Below are 13904 nucleotides of genomic sequence, written 5' to 3' on the forward strand. Positions count from 1 at the left end.
ACTGCTTGAATATGATCATATACACAACAGGTACCCTAGCCTATGTGTTTTTGTAAAGCACTTGTTTTTACTGAGAGATAATAATTAGCTTTAATATCCTATTTTGGGCAGTAGGCCTTAAATATAAACAACAGAGCAGAGGAAAGAAGTCCAGACTGTCCATTAAAAGCCTTTATAAACCACTGTAGCTGTATAACTGGCATAACAATAAGTGATAATGTACACTCAATAGCAGATAGTGAAAGACATGCTTGCTTTAATATAAGTTCTCTTACATCCAGCTCCACAATTTTCTAATTTACTTGCTCTACCTGGAGACCTAAATGTAAAATTTAAGATAAACTCATCCATTGTCATTTTTCTAACTCAAAAGATGGCATAGATTACGTTTTGGAACATCCGCTGGTATGCAAGTTTGCAAGATTTTTTTTTATTCTTGAAAGTCTTGAAGAGGTCATGAACTCAGTCCATAGACAATGAACTTTTTTTACCCACAGCTTTTAAAGAATTTCCATTGTTTAGAAGTTGCAAACTTCGCTCAAAAATTGTCTGAATGGACATGACCCTTTTGCATGAGAGCATTGAAAAGGACAGCATGCTCTTATAGGGTCATTTGACAGCGATATGATGGCAGCATTGCACTTCTGAGAACTTCCACTTGGACTAAACAAGAGTTAGCCATAGCACTGTAGACTCCTATGTTACTTTACAAATAAATTTAGATTTAGATTCCTTTTAATGTCATTACACATAGTACAACGCAATTAAGTAGCAATTCTTGGTGTTATTCACACATAACATCAAAAGGTATTGGATTAAATAAAAGTATTTATAAAAAATAAAAAAATAAAAAAGTATAGTGATTTCAGTACCCACCTATTTTTTTCTAACCAAATAGCGGTGGCAAAAGAATAACTTACATTACTATTATTACCTCATTAAAGGGATACTCCAACCTAAAATTAAAATTATCATTAATCACTTCACCCCATGTCGTTCCAAACACGTCTTCGGAACACAATTTTAAGATATTTTGGATAAAAAACCTGGAGGCTTGAGATTATCCCATAGACTGCCAAGTAAATAACAGTGTCAAGGTCCATAAAAGGTATGAAAGGTTTTCGTCAGAGTAGGGTGAAAGGTGATAGGGGTCCACGGTAGAGGCTGACATTTTTTCGGGACTCCCCCGGGTCACATTAATCACGGTATTGGGACAGGAAAAAATGTCAGTGGGAGTGGGCGGGACTGGGAATTATAATAATACTTTGATCCCCAACTTTATACACAAATATAGCCTAATTTTTAAATAAATAAACAATAATCTGTAGGCCTTTATTTTAATTTTGAACTCAATTCTAGTTGCCCTGTCTCTTATGCTCTCCTCCTGTTTGCTTTGGTGTTGCTGGTTAAGTGAATGACCAACGCGTGACGGACAGATTGTTAATGGCTGGTCTATGTGGTGGGCTAATACAGTAGACTAGCATACATCGGACAGGACATCCGAAAGCCCACCTAGCATTCGTCAACCTCAAACATAGCTTTTCATCTAAAAGATGTATGTAGTAACAACTTTTACTTGGCTGCTTAATCTAATGTAAACCTACAGAAATGTTTGCTATTGAAGTGTGTGTGGAAACTGAACAGCAGCGCGCTAACAGCAGGACAGATGGAGGCACCGGTGCTCTCACTTGCTCTTAATATACTCCGTAATCTTTAGAATCCGTAAATACTCTATGTTTATTTGTGTGCACTCAGAATAATAATGAAATGTTGATTTTCTTAAAATAATTAAAGCAAATTAGATGCGGTTTCTGCCGTCTCGGTCATGTGAGCTTGAGCGAGAAACAAACAGGGCCCATGGGTACAACGTGCACCAGGGCCTCGAAAACTCCAGCTACGACCCTGATTCTGTGTGTGCTAGATGTTGAGTTTCGTGAAGGAGGGCCACTAGCAAGATTTTTAGCTGTGTTTATGATCAGTATGCATAACAGTGACTAAAATATGTATTTTAGGTATGGAAATTCAAAACCTATTTTGAGGTTTGATATTTGGGATTGTACTACTTTGGGCGCTTTTGGCATTTACTACAAAACCACCAACCACTCCCAACTCAAGGTTAAATGAAATGTTGTGTCCTTAATATGTTGTAACCGTCGTGCTGGTCTTACACCTTCAGCCATAATGACTAATAGAGACATGATGACACAACACGCACCTTGGGCTACTGGCTAAGTTGATTAAATTTCTTTTAGAAGGAATTTTGTCGCGACTTAAATTTTGTCGCGTCGTTCGCTCATGCTGGAGCTGGTTTACTGTCTTGTATAAGAGAACATGTGCTAATCAGCATCTAGTTCCCCTAAATTATAACGACAGATTACATTCCTCTGTGGGCGGATCTATTCGACTACTTCCCTGTGCTGTCGCTTTCGATGGTAGCGAGCTGTAGGGTGCGCAACGGTTTCACTTCGACGTGAGCAGACATTAGTGCTGACTGACTGACAGCGAGCCGCATCACTGAGGATCTGCTTCCGTCACTGAGATCAAGCCATGAGTGTCGGTTCATCACGGAGCAGCGGGGAAGACATCGACGAGCTCGAGTCGGTTAGGTGAGATCAACCAAGACTATGCTCTTTCACCTATCTGGACCTTACTAAAGACATATTAGGCTCTCACGAAATTATAATATCCTATACCGGACAGTAGTAACCTTAAGACTCTTTTATTTGACCTCCTCTAAATGAAGTTTGTGTGCAGCCTATAAGTCTCAGATCCTCTTTTTATGTTTCTTGACCTAAATTTGTTTTTGTGAAAGTATTTTATCATATTGTTTTACATCGTTATGCGCAAATCTGAAAATAAAAACAAGAAAGAAAGAAAGAAAGAAACATAGGCTGATGAAGAGCAAACAGTTGTCTGGTTAATGCGTTTATTTGATTTGGCGCTGCACCTGTTTGTTGCTGAAGTTAATAGCGGCGTCAGCGAAAGAATGAGGAAATACTTTTATTCTACTTTTATTAATACTTCTAATCATTTCATTCATCTGTGGTGAATGAAAGTGTTGAATAAAATACCTGCTGATTCAGTGTTAATGTCATTTAACTTTTTTGTTTATTAAAGTGCAACATTGCAAACCAAATGTAATGCTTTTTTTTTCTTTTTTCCCCCCAGTGTATTTTCTTTTCTTTTTCTTTTTACATTTCAGTCATTAAACAAAGGCTTTTTACAAATCCAACAATGCCTATCAAGTCAGAATTATATTTCACCCCAAAAGAAGCCTGTTTTAGGTCAAATAATTTTGTTTGTTTGCTTTTTTGTTTGTTTATTTGCATTGTGGCGTTATTTTCATGACAAGTAAGCACATTCAGCTTTCAGTTGTCAGAATACTATTAATACAGTCATGAAAATCATCCCATCCACAAATATTGTTTGAATGTGAACATAGTTGACCATTTAAGCTTATTTTATTTATCTATCAATTTAGCATTATAATAAGATTTAACCCATAACATTATGCTAAGGCTATACTTGATATATGCATAATGCGGGATAAATCCACCGTAGAAATACCAGCATACTGGGACAACAGCAAATATGCAACCACATTATGTAAATAAATGACACAAGACAGCCTGCGGGTTATTGTATTAAGGTCACAGTTCTGTAATATCAGTCTAATAACAGACTGGTGCTTTTTTTCTCGAAATGCAATCCTAAATGTATTTCCATTCAAGTAAAATATGCAAATGAAATCAGCTTTATAATTGCTGTGACAATGCAGTGCTGTGTTTTCCTTGTAAAAGTAACCATACACGTGCATCAATATATAATACACATACCCACTGTGTTGCCTAATCCATATGACAGTTTCCAAAAAAGTGCTCTGGTTACTGTGTGGATGTTAACAGTCAATAGTGGATATAACCATACATCTTGGCTTTGTGTTCAAGCACCCCATTCTTTTTCTGTCTTTAGCTGGTATCATTATGATTTGTCGCGCCATGCAGCTGAAGCTCTTCTCCTTTCGAATGGGGTAGATGGGAATTTTTTACTCAGAAACAGCAACAAAGGACGTGACTGCTTTGCTTTGTCTGTCCGGTAAGAAATGTCCACTTCGGATCAAAGTTTATAAGTACTTGGTCCACTCAGCTGAATCATTTTGATATTAAAGTGCAGTATGCTCAGACACAAGCACACTTGAATATTTTCCTTGTGTGCACCCCGTTTAATTTATGGATAAATATACCTGCAAAAGCTATCATTACAAAATGTATGCAAGTGTACTTTGGACAATAGACAAATTTTAATTCGACACTATTTTTGTGGAAACCATCATACATGTTTTTCAGGATTCTATGGTGAATAGAAAGCTATTTGTAGCAAAATAGAGACCCGTCATTTCTAAAATGAGCTGTTATCCACTGACTTTTTTAAGTTAAAAAGTTAAATGATCAGCCAATATGGTTTTTGTCAGTGCCCTTATTTCTTTTTCCATTTCTCTTATTTTCTGAGATTCTTTAGATTGCTTTAAGTTTTTCAGTTCCCCTTTTCGATGCATCAGCTGTGAACCTCACTTAGTCTTGTGTCTTTAAAGCAAAACAACTTATTCTTACTCCTACTGAAATATATAAATATCAAACTGATTCACACAAGCCATGAGACAGTAACCTTCCTGGGTCACTGTGACTCTGTCCGATGCTTAAATGTTAGATTATTATTGTTTATAGTGTGTGACCGTGTACAAATTATTGTCTGCCTATTTCAATACAACTAGGTGTGATGTCACTTTTATGCAACATTTCAAAAACAATTTAACACTGAACAATACTGAGATTTCAGGCACAGCATAACAGCACTTCCTCACTCCCTTTTTCATCTCCAAACTTTTCCAGAGCTAAGGATTCAGTGAAACACTTTCATGTCCGGCGGCAGTTCGGCAAATATTCCTTTGGATTCAATGAATTTCCCTGCCTTCAGGATTTTTGCAATCACATTGCCAATCAGCCCTTGCTAGGCAGCGAGACAGGTTAGCTATGTGCTTTTTATTTACAGTTCACAAATTGCTTTTCAGCATTTCTCTGGCACAGTGACCCTGTTTCCTAATTCACTCTTTTAACCAAGGAAACCTGTTAGTGCTGCGGTTCCCATACCCACGGCAGGTGGAAGAGCCATCCATCTATGAGACGGTGTGTGTGCATACGGCCATGCACACAGGCCGGCATGAAAACGACCTGGTGCCTAATGCTCCAGCAGTAAGTAAAGTGGCCTTATACAGACCCATTTGGACACACATACACATACTGCATTTAAAAGATGAATGTGTATGAATGTGGCTTGGAAAGACAATAATAATCTTAATAATAATCAAATTCATTAATTTATCTGTGCATTTAGTTTTATCTGAGCTCCTAAATCGAAAGTGTTTTTATGTTGTCAACAGCTTGGCACTAAAGAAGGTTACCTGGTTAAACAAGGAGCGGTAATCAAGGTATGGTTATAAAATTACTAAGAGTTATAAACATAGACTATCAAAAATTCAAACCAGTGTTTGCGGTAAATGCCTGTTTCAAGCTAATACGGTAAATTGTAACTGGGTTAAACTGGATGTAGAGCAAACCTAAACCTCTATTTACTTTCTGGGCAGAACTGGAAGCAAAGATGGTTCACATTGAATCGATATGAATTTAAATATTTCAAGGATAAAATGGTAGGTCTTTCTCTTTTGTACAATAAGATTTTAATTAGTTAAGAACTAAAGCTGATAGTTCATCTAACAGAAAACTGTCTCCTCAGATGGAAGAGCCAATACGAACCCTGGATCTGACGGAGTGCTCTGCTGTCCAGTTTGATTACAGTCAGGATAGGGTCAACTGCTTCTGGTGAGAGATTTATAATAAAGTGATAATTCATGATGATACGTTATGCACGTCTCTTGCTCTACTTAAATTTAAACTAAACAAAATTGAAAGTTTATTTCAGTTAATGTTTATTTTTTGTAATTTTATTTCATGTTTAATTGCAAGTAATGCATTTTTTTTAATTGGTTTTAGATTTATTTAACGTTAATAACTGGTGTGCGTAGTTCATGGTTCAAATTTAGGAATTGTAATCAACAAGGCCAGCACTTTTTAATTCTGAATGCTATATGTTTTTATGAAACAAGAGTGGCTACAGTTAAAAGTATAACTAAGGGTTAAGGGAAATCTAATCTAATCTAATCCTATCTGTTTTTACATCTGAAACTTCTCCAGTTGGCCAACCATAAAATCACTGGCTATTTTTGGTAACTGAAAATGAGTGGCTGACAGCTCACAGTTCCTGTACTCACTAAATCAGCATTAGACAATGTGAATGGCATTAATACAAATTCACGCTGTCTGTTTACATACTAAGAGGTTATAATAGAAAATAATTACAATTGGATGTCAAAAATCCTAATATTGTTTTGTTCATATCGATTGTGTATCTAATACAGTATTTTCCAACATGTAAGTGATTCTCAGTAATGAGGAAGTATAGTCAGAAACTCTTATGCATGGACTTCCTCCTGCCCACATATTTTCCAGTGCATGCTTAATTTCAGCCTTATACTACACGATAAGACTCTTTATTAAAATGTTCTTTTTTCTCCCTAGTCTGGTGTTCCCCGAGAGGACGTTTTATTTTTGTGCAAAATCTGGTGCTGAGGCAGATGAATGGATTAAGATACTAAGATGGAAACTGGTAAGTTAACCATGACAGAACAGTCACTATTAATAATCAGTGTAGGTAACAGTTAACAAAGTGACAAATAGAGTATTATTTCTTTGTTCCATTGGAAATAAATTCATCTGACCCCACTGCACCAGTCTAATCTTAAATGTGTCTCTCTGTTGGCCTTATCTCTATGATGATGACTACTCTGCATTTCCAGTCACAGATAAAGAAAGGACGATGATGTTCAACAAGGAGAGAAGAAGTACTGGAACAAATGCAAGATGTGCACAGTTTTATATTACTGAAGACAGTGGATTTATTAACTGCATCTGATGCTCATCACACCTAAGAAATCTTCTGGGCAATGAATCACCCAAGGCACCGTGCTATTGTGCTTTATAAAGACTTCTCGAGGCGGTGCACTACTAATGTTGGAATTACAATCGACAATAGTTAGTTTTTTTATTTTAGATATTGTGTTCTGTGTTGTGTTTCCGTTCTTCTTATTCTTCTCCAACACAAGCTAAACAATGTGTCTGCTCTTAAACATGTACATTCCCCCTTACATTGCAAATATGAGGTAAGCATAAATGAACTTTTTCGTTGAAACTTTTGGATGAAATATACTTTTCCCAAAATAGAGCACTGCTGTGATTACATATTTCTGTAAGCCAACCCAGAAGTTAGAAGTTAGCTTTTTTTTTTTTTTTTGGGGCCTTTGGCTTTTTAATTATTGCAAAGATTAAGCTCTGTGATCAGTGTTAATGTTAAAGTTAATGATTAGTGCATGTTTTGTTCGTCATGAAAGCTTCATAAATAAACACATTTTATGAATTTGAAAGCTTAAGTACAATCACCAGACCTAAAAAAAAAAAGTAGGCTATAAACAAACATCACCACTACTAAGCTCCTGACACCTCATTCTGTCTTTAGTTGAAAAATATTTTCTTAAAAAAAAAAAAAAAAAGTTCTATTAGTTTTCGGGAGTGGGATTATATACAACACGACGAGGCTGTGAAAGCAGACTAGACGAGTCTACCTGTTTGGCTTAATGACGTTTCATTTCCCCAACAACTGTAAACCCATTTAGCCGTCTGCTGTGGAACAAAACACGAATAAATCCTGAGCTTGTGTTCACCACAAACCTTTTTTCGGGCATTAAACCAAAAACCCATTGACTTCAGGATGATGGAACTGAAAGTGCAAAAATGCTAACCTGTTCTGGGTTTTAGGCTACGAAAATACTTAATCCCTGCAGCACTCTACAGATCACCAAAGTAATTATAATAAAGTTATAAATTCTCTAAGTAGCAATTCTACTTCAAATGTGATGTGTAAACTGACAATGAGCACGCTTCTGTTGTTTAGAAACATGTACATAATACAAATTATCCAACCAAGAAGACCCTTTTGTAAAATGAATTGTATAAGAAGTCAATAAACAATTTATTTTTGTAAACCAAAGCTTTAGATACATTTATTAATGAGGGGACAAAAAGGAACAGGTTACATTCGTAAAAGACATACAGCATCAAGACCATCCATCATTATGTATGTACATGTGTTTGTATGAACTACGACATCAAGACATCAGACTGGATGAGTGATAGATCGTGGCTCTTTTATCCTCATCCACATGTCCTTAGGTGCTGAGATGAATAACTGCTAAGCTACTTCCACCACCTGCCTGAGTTCTTCAATCAGAGGAACCAGTTCCTTCTCAAGACTGAAGATCAGACCTAAATATGAAAAATAAGGAAACTGATCATTCACCTGTTATTATAATGAACATACTACTGAAGCAGCTCAGTGACTTTCATACTACTTGTGGCGACTCACCTGTGTTGGCATTACTACTTGCAATGAAACTTATGACTAAGGGTAATCGGTTAAACTGTACAATCTGCCAATGAAATCACAGAATATATTAAAACGAGAAATTCTTAACAAGTAGTATGTCAAATGTATTTTAATTTCTGTAAAGAAAGTACCTGGTAAGTGTTATAATAACAAATGATGCTCTTGTTTTTGGACAAACCCAGCTTGCTGCCCTGGTCAGTTGCCAATGCAAAGGTGGATAGGAACGTTGGCCGCAAAGCATATTCAGGAGCATTGTCATTGGCAACTAAAAGGGAGAACAAGCAAAGTCTCAGCTGAAGATTTAGCAGATACACAAACAGACCTGGAGCTCAGAGCTGATGCTGTTACCTTTGATTACAGGGACTCCATCTCTATCGGTCACCACTATAGCATGGAGTCCTTCAACACTGATGACAGAGAAGAAGAATCAGTTAATATCTCAATGCATTATGGATTAAAAAAAAAAAATGTTTAACCTTACCTTGGCAGTTGTTTATACAAATAACTTCTCAGATTCTGTAATAATTAAATTAAACCCATTATAACATTTTCAAGGAAAAAAAGGACATTTAAGCAAATGCATCACAAATATACTCACATCTGCCATATTCATCAGATTGACTATTTCACGTTAGCTCACCCTGCTGCTGTACCCTGAAGCGAAAAGAGTAACGTTACAGAACACGAAATAACAAAAAAAATTCTGACAGATGCATCTCATCATCTTGTTTAAAAAGCAAAGTCCAACTAACATGCACCATTCCTAATCTAGTAAATTACAATAAAATCATAGTACGCATTACCTTCACTTTAACCCACTTTTATTATATAGTTCTTCGCTTGTTTATGTGCGATCATCACATGACTGAAAACCTTTCCGTGCACGTAATATCCGTTGAAACGTCACGTCCCGGAGAGTCCGTGGCCATCTAGTGGATGATGTTGGAGTTGCTGTTTATGTCAAAGAGAGTTTGGGGGGGTGGGGGGGGGAGGGGGGGTGTTTGAAACTAGTAATTAGAATTTATCTTCAGCCCCTTTTTATATATAGTCATTTTAATGTTTATAATCATAATGTGTTGATAATAAGGAGATGGAAATTATTATATTAAATTATAATTATGACTAAGCTTATATGTAAATGTACGTAGTGTTACGTTAACTTTTTCTTTCCTCATAAACCATTGTCAATTTTAATAAATAACCTGTTTATTTATTTCATGATCTGCTGTATACTGTTTATATGACCATTTGGCTTTGAATTGAATTTCAAAATTCTCTAATAATAATAAATCTAATAAATCTTGCATCACGGTGCTGTGGTCTTAGTAAAAGTTTAATAGTTAGTTGTCTTAGTTGTTTAAATAAATTATAGATTTATATTTATAAATTATAGAATGTCTGGTGAAAAATACTTCATTGATGTCAGTGACACCATCTGTGACCTTTGACATCCATAGACCTTTCCACTGCACAAAAGATTCTTAACAGTGGAAAAATGTTCTTCAGATTAGTAAAATGTTTTTCACACTAAGAAAAAAAAAGATATTTCTTTAAAAAATTTATTTTAACTTTTTTAAGAAAATTGCCAGAATGGTTATTCCATGGCATCGCTGCAAAATCCCCTTTTGGAACCTTTATTTTTAAAAGAGTGTTTAGTCTAAATATCATAATTCTAGTTTTAATCTGTTATAACAATGAGCAAAATGTACTTATTAATAGGCCACAAGATCATAAACTCCACTTCATCTTAAACAAGCTGTTTAATCCAAACTTGACATTCTTGAAATAACAATAATGCTCCAAGACGTCTTTTAATTATCTGCATTACACAACGTTACTAAATGTTTGTATAGTCTGAATCGTGCTTATCAATATACAGTATTATTGCACATTTCTTATTTAAAAAAAAGTTAATTATGTTAATGATATGCACTCCACATTCCAAGAAAGCTTTCCTGTTGCATGGAATGAGAAGCTTTCATGTGAGGATTAGTACCAAACAACGGTTTCCTCAGTCCTCACAAACCAAGCAGAAAATATAATTAGAGAACATACTGTAATCCAGGCCAATGCTTCTCCAGCCCCTCATTCCCACAATCACCCCATAACCTTCTACACAGACACACACACACACACACACACACACGCACACACACACACACACACACACACACACACACACACACACACAGACACACACACACACACACACACACACACACACACACACTCCCACAGTTTAATGATCTGCTTCTAAGTAAGAGAGGGGGAGTCTGGACTTCAAATTCTTTCAAGCCAGATAACTTAGTTTAAACAGATGTGAATTTTGGCCTGAGTGGTATATATATATATATATGATTATGTGTGACAAAGAGATGACAACTGGATTCCTGAATGCTTCTGCTGAGACCGTATATGGTGAAAAGAGCGCCTTCACACAAACAGAACACAGTATTGTCGCTGCATATCTCATAACGGCAGGTAAGGTGCAGATTGTGTGTGTGTGCTTGATGTATTTGATGTTACCAGTCAGCTATAAATGTACTGTCACTTTTAAATAACTATTTTAGCAATTGACAGGTTTTTGAGTTGGCAGGATGAGGCCTACTATTAGATTCAGCACATGTTTTGAAGCAGTTCTTGAAATTAGATTCAGCCAAGTGTTTGAGGTAACCATAAGGAGTGTGTGTGTGTGTGTGTGTGCGTGTGTAAAATGGAAAACTGAAACCGGGAAATGTTTTGAATGGAGATATTTATGAGACAACATCTGTGTGTGTTCACAGATGTCTTAACCTCCTGTTCTCCCTGTGTGTGTGTCTTTCTCTCTGGTGGCAGGAGTGGTCAGTCTGTCTAGTAACACTGTGGTGCTGCTGATGTTTGTGAAGTTCAGAGAGTTGCGTACAGCCACGAATGCGATCATTATCAATCTGGCTGTCACTGACATTGGCGTAGCCGGTATTGGTTACCCCATGTCAGCAGCCTCAGACCTGCACGGGAGCTGGAAATTTGGTTACACAGGCTGCCAGGTGTGCACAAACCAACACATTAGCAAACACAAGATTCATTCTTTTTAAAAGATCTAATATAAAGCACACCTTATTTTTTGTACTCATTTTTTGTTTGTTTTTAAGCTATTCCGATAAAAGTATAAATGTAATATTTGCTCTAAAATGTTATGTGGTGCAGTTTATATAAGTATATTTTTGAGGAAGTTTAGAGTATTATTTTAAACAAATATAACAAATTATCAAGTTTTGGGTGGAAACACACTAAATTACATTTTTCAACCTGCCTTATATTTTCTATATTGCTATTTCCCCCCAAAGAAATAACAGAAAAAGATACTGCCAACAGTGACATTTTTGCTTATTTTATTACACTTTTACAGTTTTGGCTACTATTCTTACATTAAAACTACAGCAGAACTTGTTGCTTCTTTTATAGATCTATGCTGCCCTGAATATATTCTTCGGTATGGCCAGTATCGGACTGCTTACTGTGGTTGCCATTGACCGATACCTTACCATAAGTCGACCTGACATAGGTATGATTGTATCCATATAACTACCTGCCTGAAATATGAACCACTAAAGACTATCATTGTCATAGCGGAAGGTTAACGTCATTGTGTTTTATTCCTTACTCAAAGGCAGGGGCCAAGTGCATTAGGCAATCTACTGATATGTGTTTGTTACAGGCCAGAAGCTGACAACAGCGTCATACACACTTCTAATTGGTGCTGCTTGGCTGAATGCTGTGTTTTGGTCATCGATGCCCATCATTGGTTGGGCAGGATATGCTCCTGACCCCACAGAAGCCACCTGCACCATCAACTGGAGGAACAATGACACGTGAGTCAAGATTGATATGACAGGCCTTATTGGTTTACCACTCTTTTATCAGATTTACTGCTCTGTAAATCTTTTCTTCAGCGATTGTGAATATTAAGATTGGAGTGGGACTAATCCTGCTTGATTTCAGATCTTTTGTGTCCTACACAATGACTGTGATCACTGTCAACTTCATCATTCCTCTGGCGGTCATGTTCTACTGTTACTACAACGTCTCCGTTACTGTGAAGAGGTACAAAGCCAGTAACTGCCTGGACAGCATCAATATTGATTGGTCAGATCAGATGGACGTTACCAAGGTAGTACCAGCAGTATTTATTACATTTTATTTAATTATTTAATTTATTCCTTTTTATCTCTACTTCTTTCTTTCTTTCTTTCTTTCTTTCTTTCTTTCTTTCTTTCTTTCTTTCTTTCTTTCTTTCTTTCTTTCTTTTTGGAGAAATATGACCCATGCAGGTAACTGTAGTAAAGCTGAAATAAAATAAAAAAAGGGAGGAAAAAAATATATAATTAAAAAAATATATTAAATATTAAAAATAAGTATATATATAATTAAAAAATTAATAAATAAAATAATAGTATAATAAATATTACTGGAGTAATACTGCTTGACAGGTTTTGTGTGCTCTTTAGTTCAGTTCCTGAATGCTCCTTTATTTGTACAGATGTCTATTGTGATGATAGTGATGTTCCTGGTTGCCTGGTCTCCATATTCGATTGTGTGCTTGTGGGCATCATTTGGAGACCCCAAAAAGATTCCAGCCCCAATGGCCATAATTGCCCCACTCTTTGCTAAGTCCTCCACCTTTTACAATCCTTGCATCTATGTCATTGCCAACAAGAAGTAAGGCATCTATGTTACATCTTTGTTATAATATGTCACTTTGTCTTTTTTTTTTTTACTAATAAGTTGTATTTGTTGACTGCAGGTTCAGGAGAGCCATTATGGGTATGTTACGATGTCAAACACGACAGAGAATGACTATTAGTAACCAACTTCCGATGACAGCGTCATCTACGCCACTCAACCCCTAAATGATGAGACAATCAGATATTTAAATATTCATAAAACATGAGCGCTGGACGCTTTCTGACTGCTCCACTGTTTTAACACCACTAGGGCACAATTACTTTGAAGTTTCATATAAATGCAAAGATTCTGTTTACCATGAATGTCCTTTCTGCAACTGACATTGACTTCCTTTGACCTTGCTTTTCAGTGTCTAGTCTGATAGTATTTAGTCTGATGCTTGTTATTCCTGTTATCTGCCTACTGCAAATCCTGTGAAATTGCTGTTCCTTTTATTATTTGTATGTAAAATGAATAAATTTGAATAAAAACAATTCAACCATGATTTGTCTTAAAGATTTCTACAATGTATGTCTTAAGGCTGGAATAAACTACATGACTTTAAAAAACTAGAACAGATTTTTTTTTAAACTAAGCACTATACACTTGCAGACTTTGTAAATGGTTTCAGAGAAAAACTGGACATC

At 36.1% G+C, this 13904-nt stretch overlaps 3 protein-coding genes across 4 annotated transcripts; 2 read left to right on the forward strand and 1 right to left on the reverse strand.

The window, feature by feature from the left end:
• The first annotated feature begins 2416 nt into the window (after positions 1-2416).
• LOC128026344 (dual adapter for phosphotyrosine and 3-phosphotyrosine and 3-phosphoinositide-like) lies at positions 2417-7700 on the forward strand. Its single transcript, XM_052613382.1, has 9 exons — positions 2417-2606; positions 3973-4095; positions 4890-5023; positions 5119-5249; positions 5438-5485; positions 5642-5704; positions 5791-5876; positions 6633-6720; positions 6911-7700. Exons 1-9 carry the CDS (start codon positions 2548-2550, stop codon positions 6932-6934), a joined length of 756 nt encoding a protein of 251 aa, XP_052469342.1. The 5' UTR covers positions 2417-2547; the 3' UTR covers positions 6935-7700.
• A 415-nt stretch (positions 7701-8115) lies between these two features.
• On the reverse strand, positions 8116-9467 carry LOC128026345 (ragulator complex protein LAMTOR3). Of its 2 annotated transcripts, none has more exons than XM_052613383.1 (7): positions 9357-9467; positions 9152-9207; positions 9035-9069; positions 8902-8960; positions 8685-8818; positions 8533-8596; positions 8116-8432 (listed from the first exon to the last, which is right to left on the reverse strand). In XM_052613383.1, exons 2-7 carry the CDS (start codon positions 9164-9166, stop codon positions 8359-8361), a joined length of 381 nt encoding a protein of 126 aa, XP_052469343.1. In that variant the 5' UTR covers positions 9167-9207; positions 9357-9467; the 3' UTR covers positions 8116-8358. The 2 variants fall into 2 exon arrangements, with proteins under 2 accessions (XP_052469343.1, XP_052469344.1); XM_052613384.1 differs by having other exon boundaries at positions 9373-9446.
• A 1323-nt stretch (positions 9468-10790) lies between these two features.
• Positions 10791-13762, forward strand: LOC128026347 (visual pigment-like receptor peropsin). Its single transcript, XM_052613386.1, has 7 exons — positions 10791-11034; positions 11389-11579; positions 11998-12097; positions 12251-12404; positions 12535-12703; positions 13073-13251; positions 13337-13762. The coding sequence occupies exons 1-7, from the start codon at positions 10908-10910 to the stop codon at positions 13440-13442; spliced, it is 1026 nt and encodes a 341-aa protein (XP_052469346.1). The 5' UTR covers positions 10791-10907; the 3' UTR covers positions 13443-13762.
• The last annotated feature ends 142 nt before the right edge of the window (positions 13763-13904 follow it).

This window comes from Carassius gibelio, chromosome A13 (genome assembly GCF_023724105.1).
Source record: "Carassius gibelio isolate Cgi1373 ecotype wild population from Czech Republic chromosome A13, carGib1.2-hapl.c, whole genome shotgun sequence".
Taxonomy (NCBI): Eukaryota; Metazoa; Chordata; class Actinopteri; order Cypriniformes; family Cyprinidae; genus Carassius; species Carassius gibelio.

Coding starts and splice junctions, on each gene's coding strand:
- LOC128026344 (XM_052613382.1), top strand. CDS start 2,548: ATGAGTGTCGGTTCATCACGGAGCAGCGGGGAAGACATCGACGAGCTC. Junction 5,877..6,632: donor GATAGGGTCAACTGCTTCTG/GTGAGAGATTTA, acceptor TTTTCTCCCTAG/TCTGGTGTTCCCCGAGAGGA. Junction 6,721..6,910: donor AGATACTAAGATGGAAACTG/GTAAGTTAACCA, acceptor CTGCATTTCCAG/TCACAGATAAAGAAAGGACG.
- LOC128026347 (XM_052613386.1), top strand. CDS start 10,908: ATGATTATGTGTGACAAAGAGATGACAACTGGATTCCTGAATGCTTCT. Junction 11,035..11,388: donor TGCATATCTCATAACGGCAG/GTAAGGTGCAGA, acceptor CTCTGGTGGCAG/GAGTGGTCAGTCTGTCTAGT. Junction 12,704..13,072: donor ATCAGATGGACGTTACCAAG/GTAGTACCAGCA, acceptor TTATTTGTACAG/ATGTCTATTGTGATGATAGT.
- LOC128026345 (XM_052613383.1), bottom strand. Junction 8,961..9,034: donor TTGTATAAACAACTGCCAAG/GTAAGGTTAAAC, acceptor CTCTGTCATCAG/TGTTGAAGGACTCCATGCTA. Junction 8,597..8,684: donor GTTATTATAACACTTACCAG/GTACTTTCTTTA, acceptor TTTCATTGGCAG/ATTGTACAGTTTAACCGATT.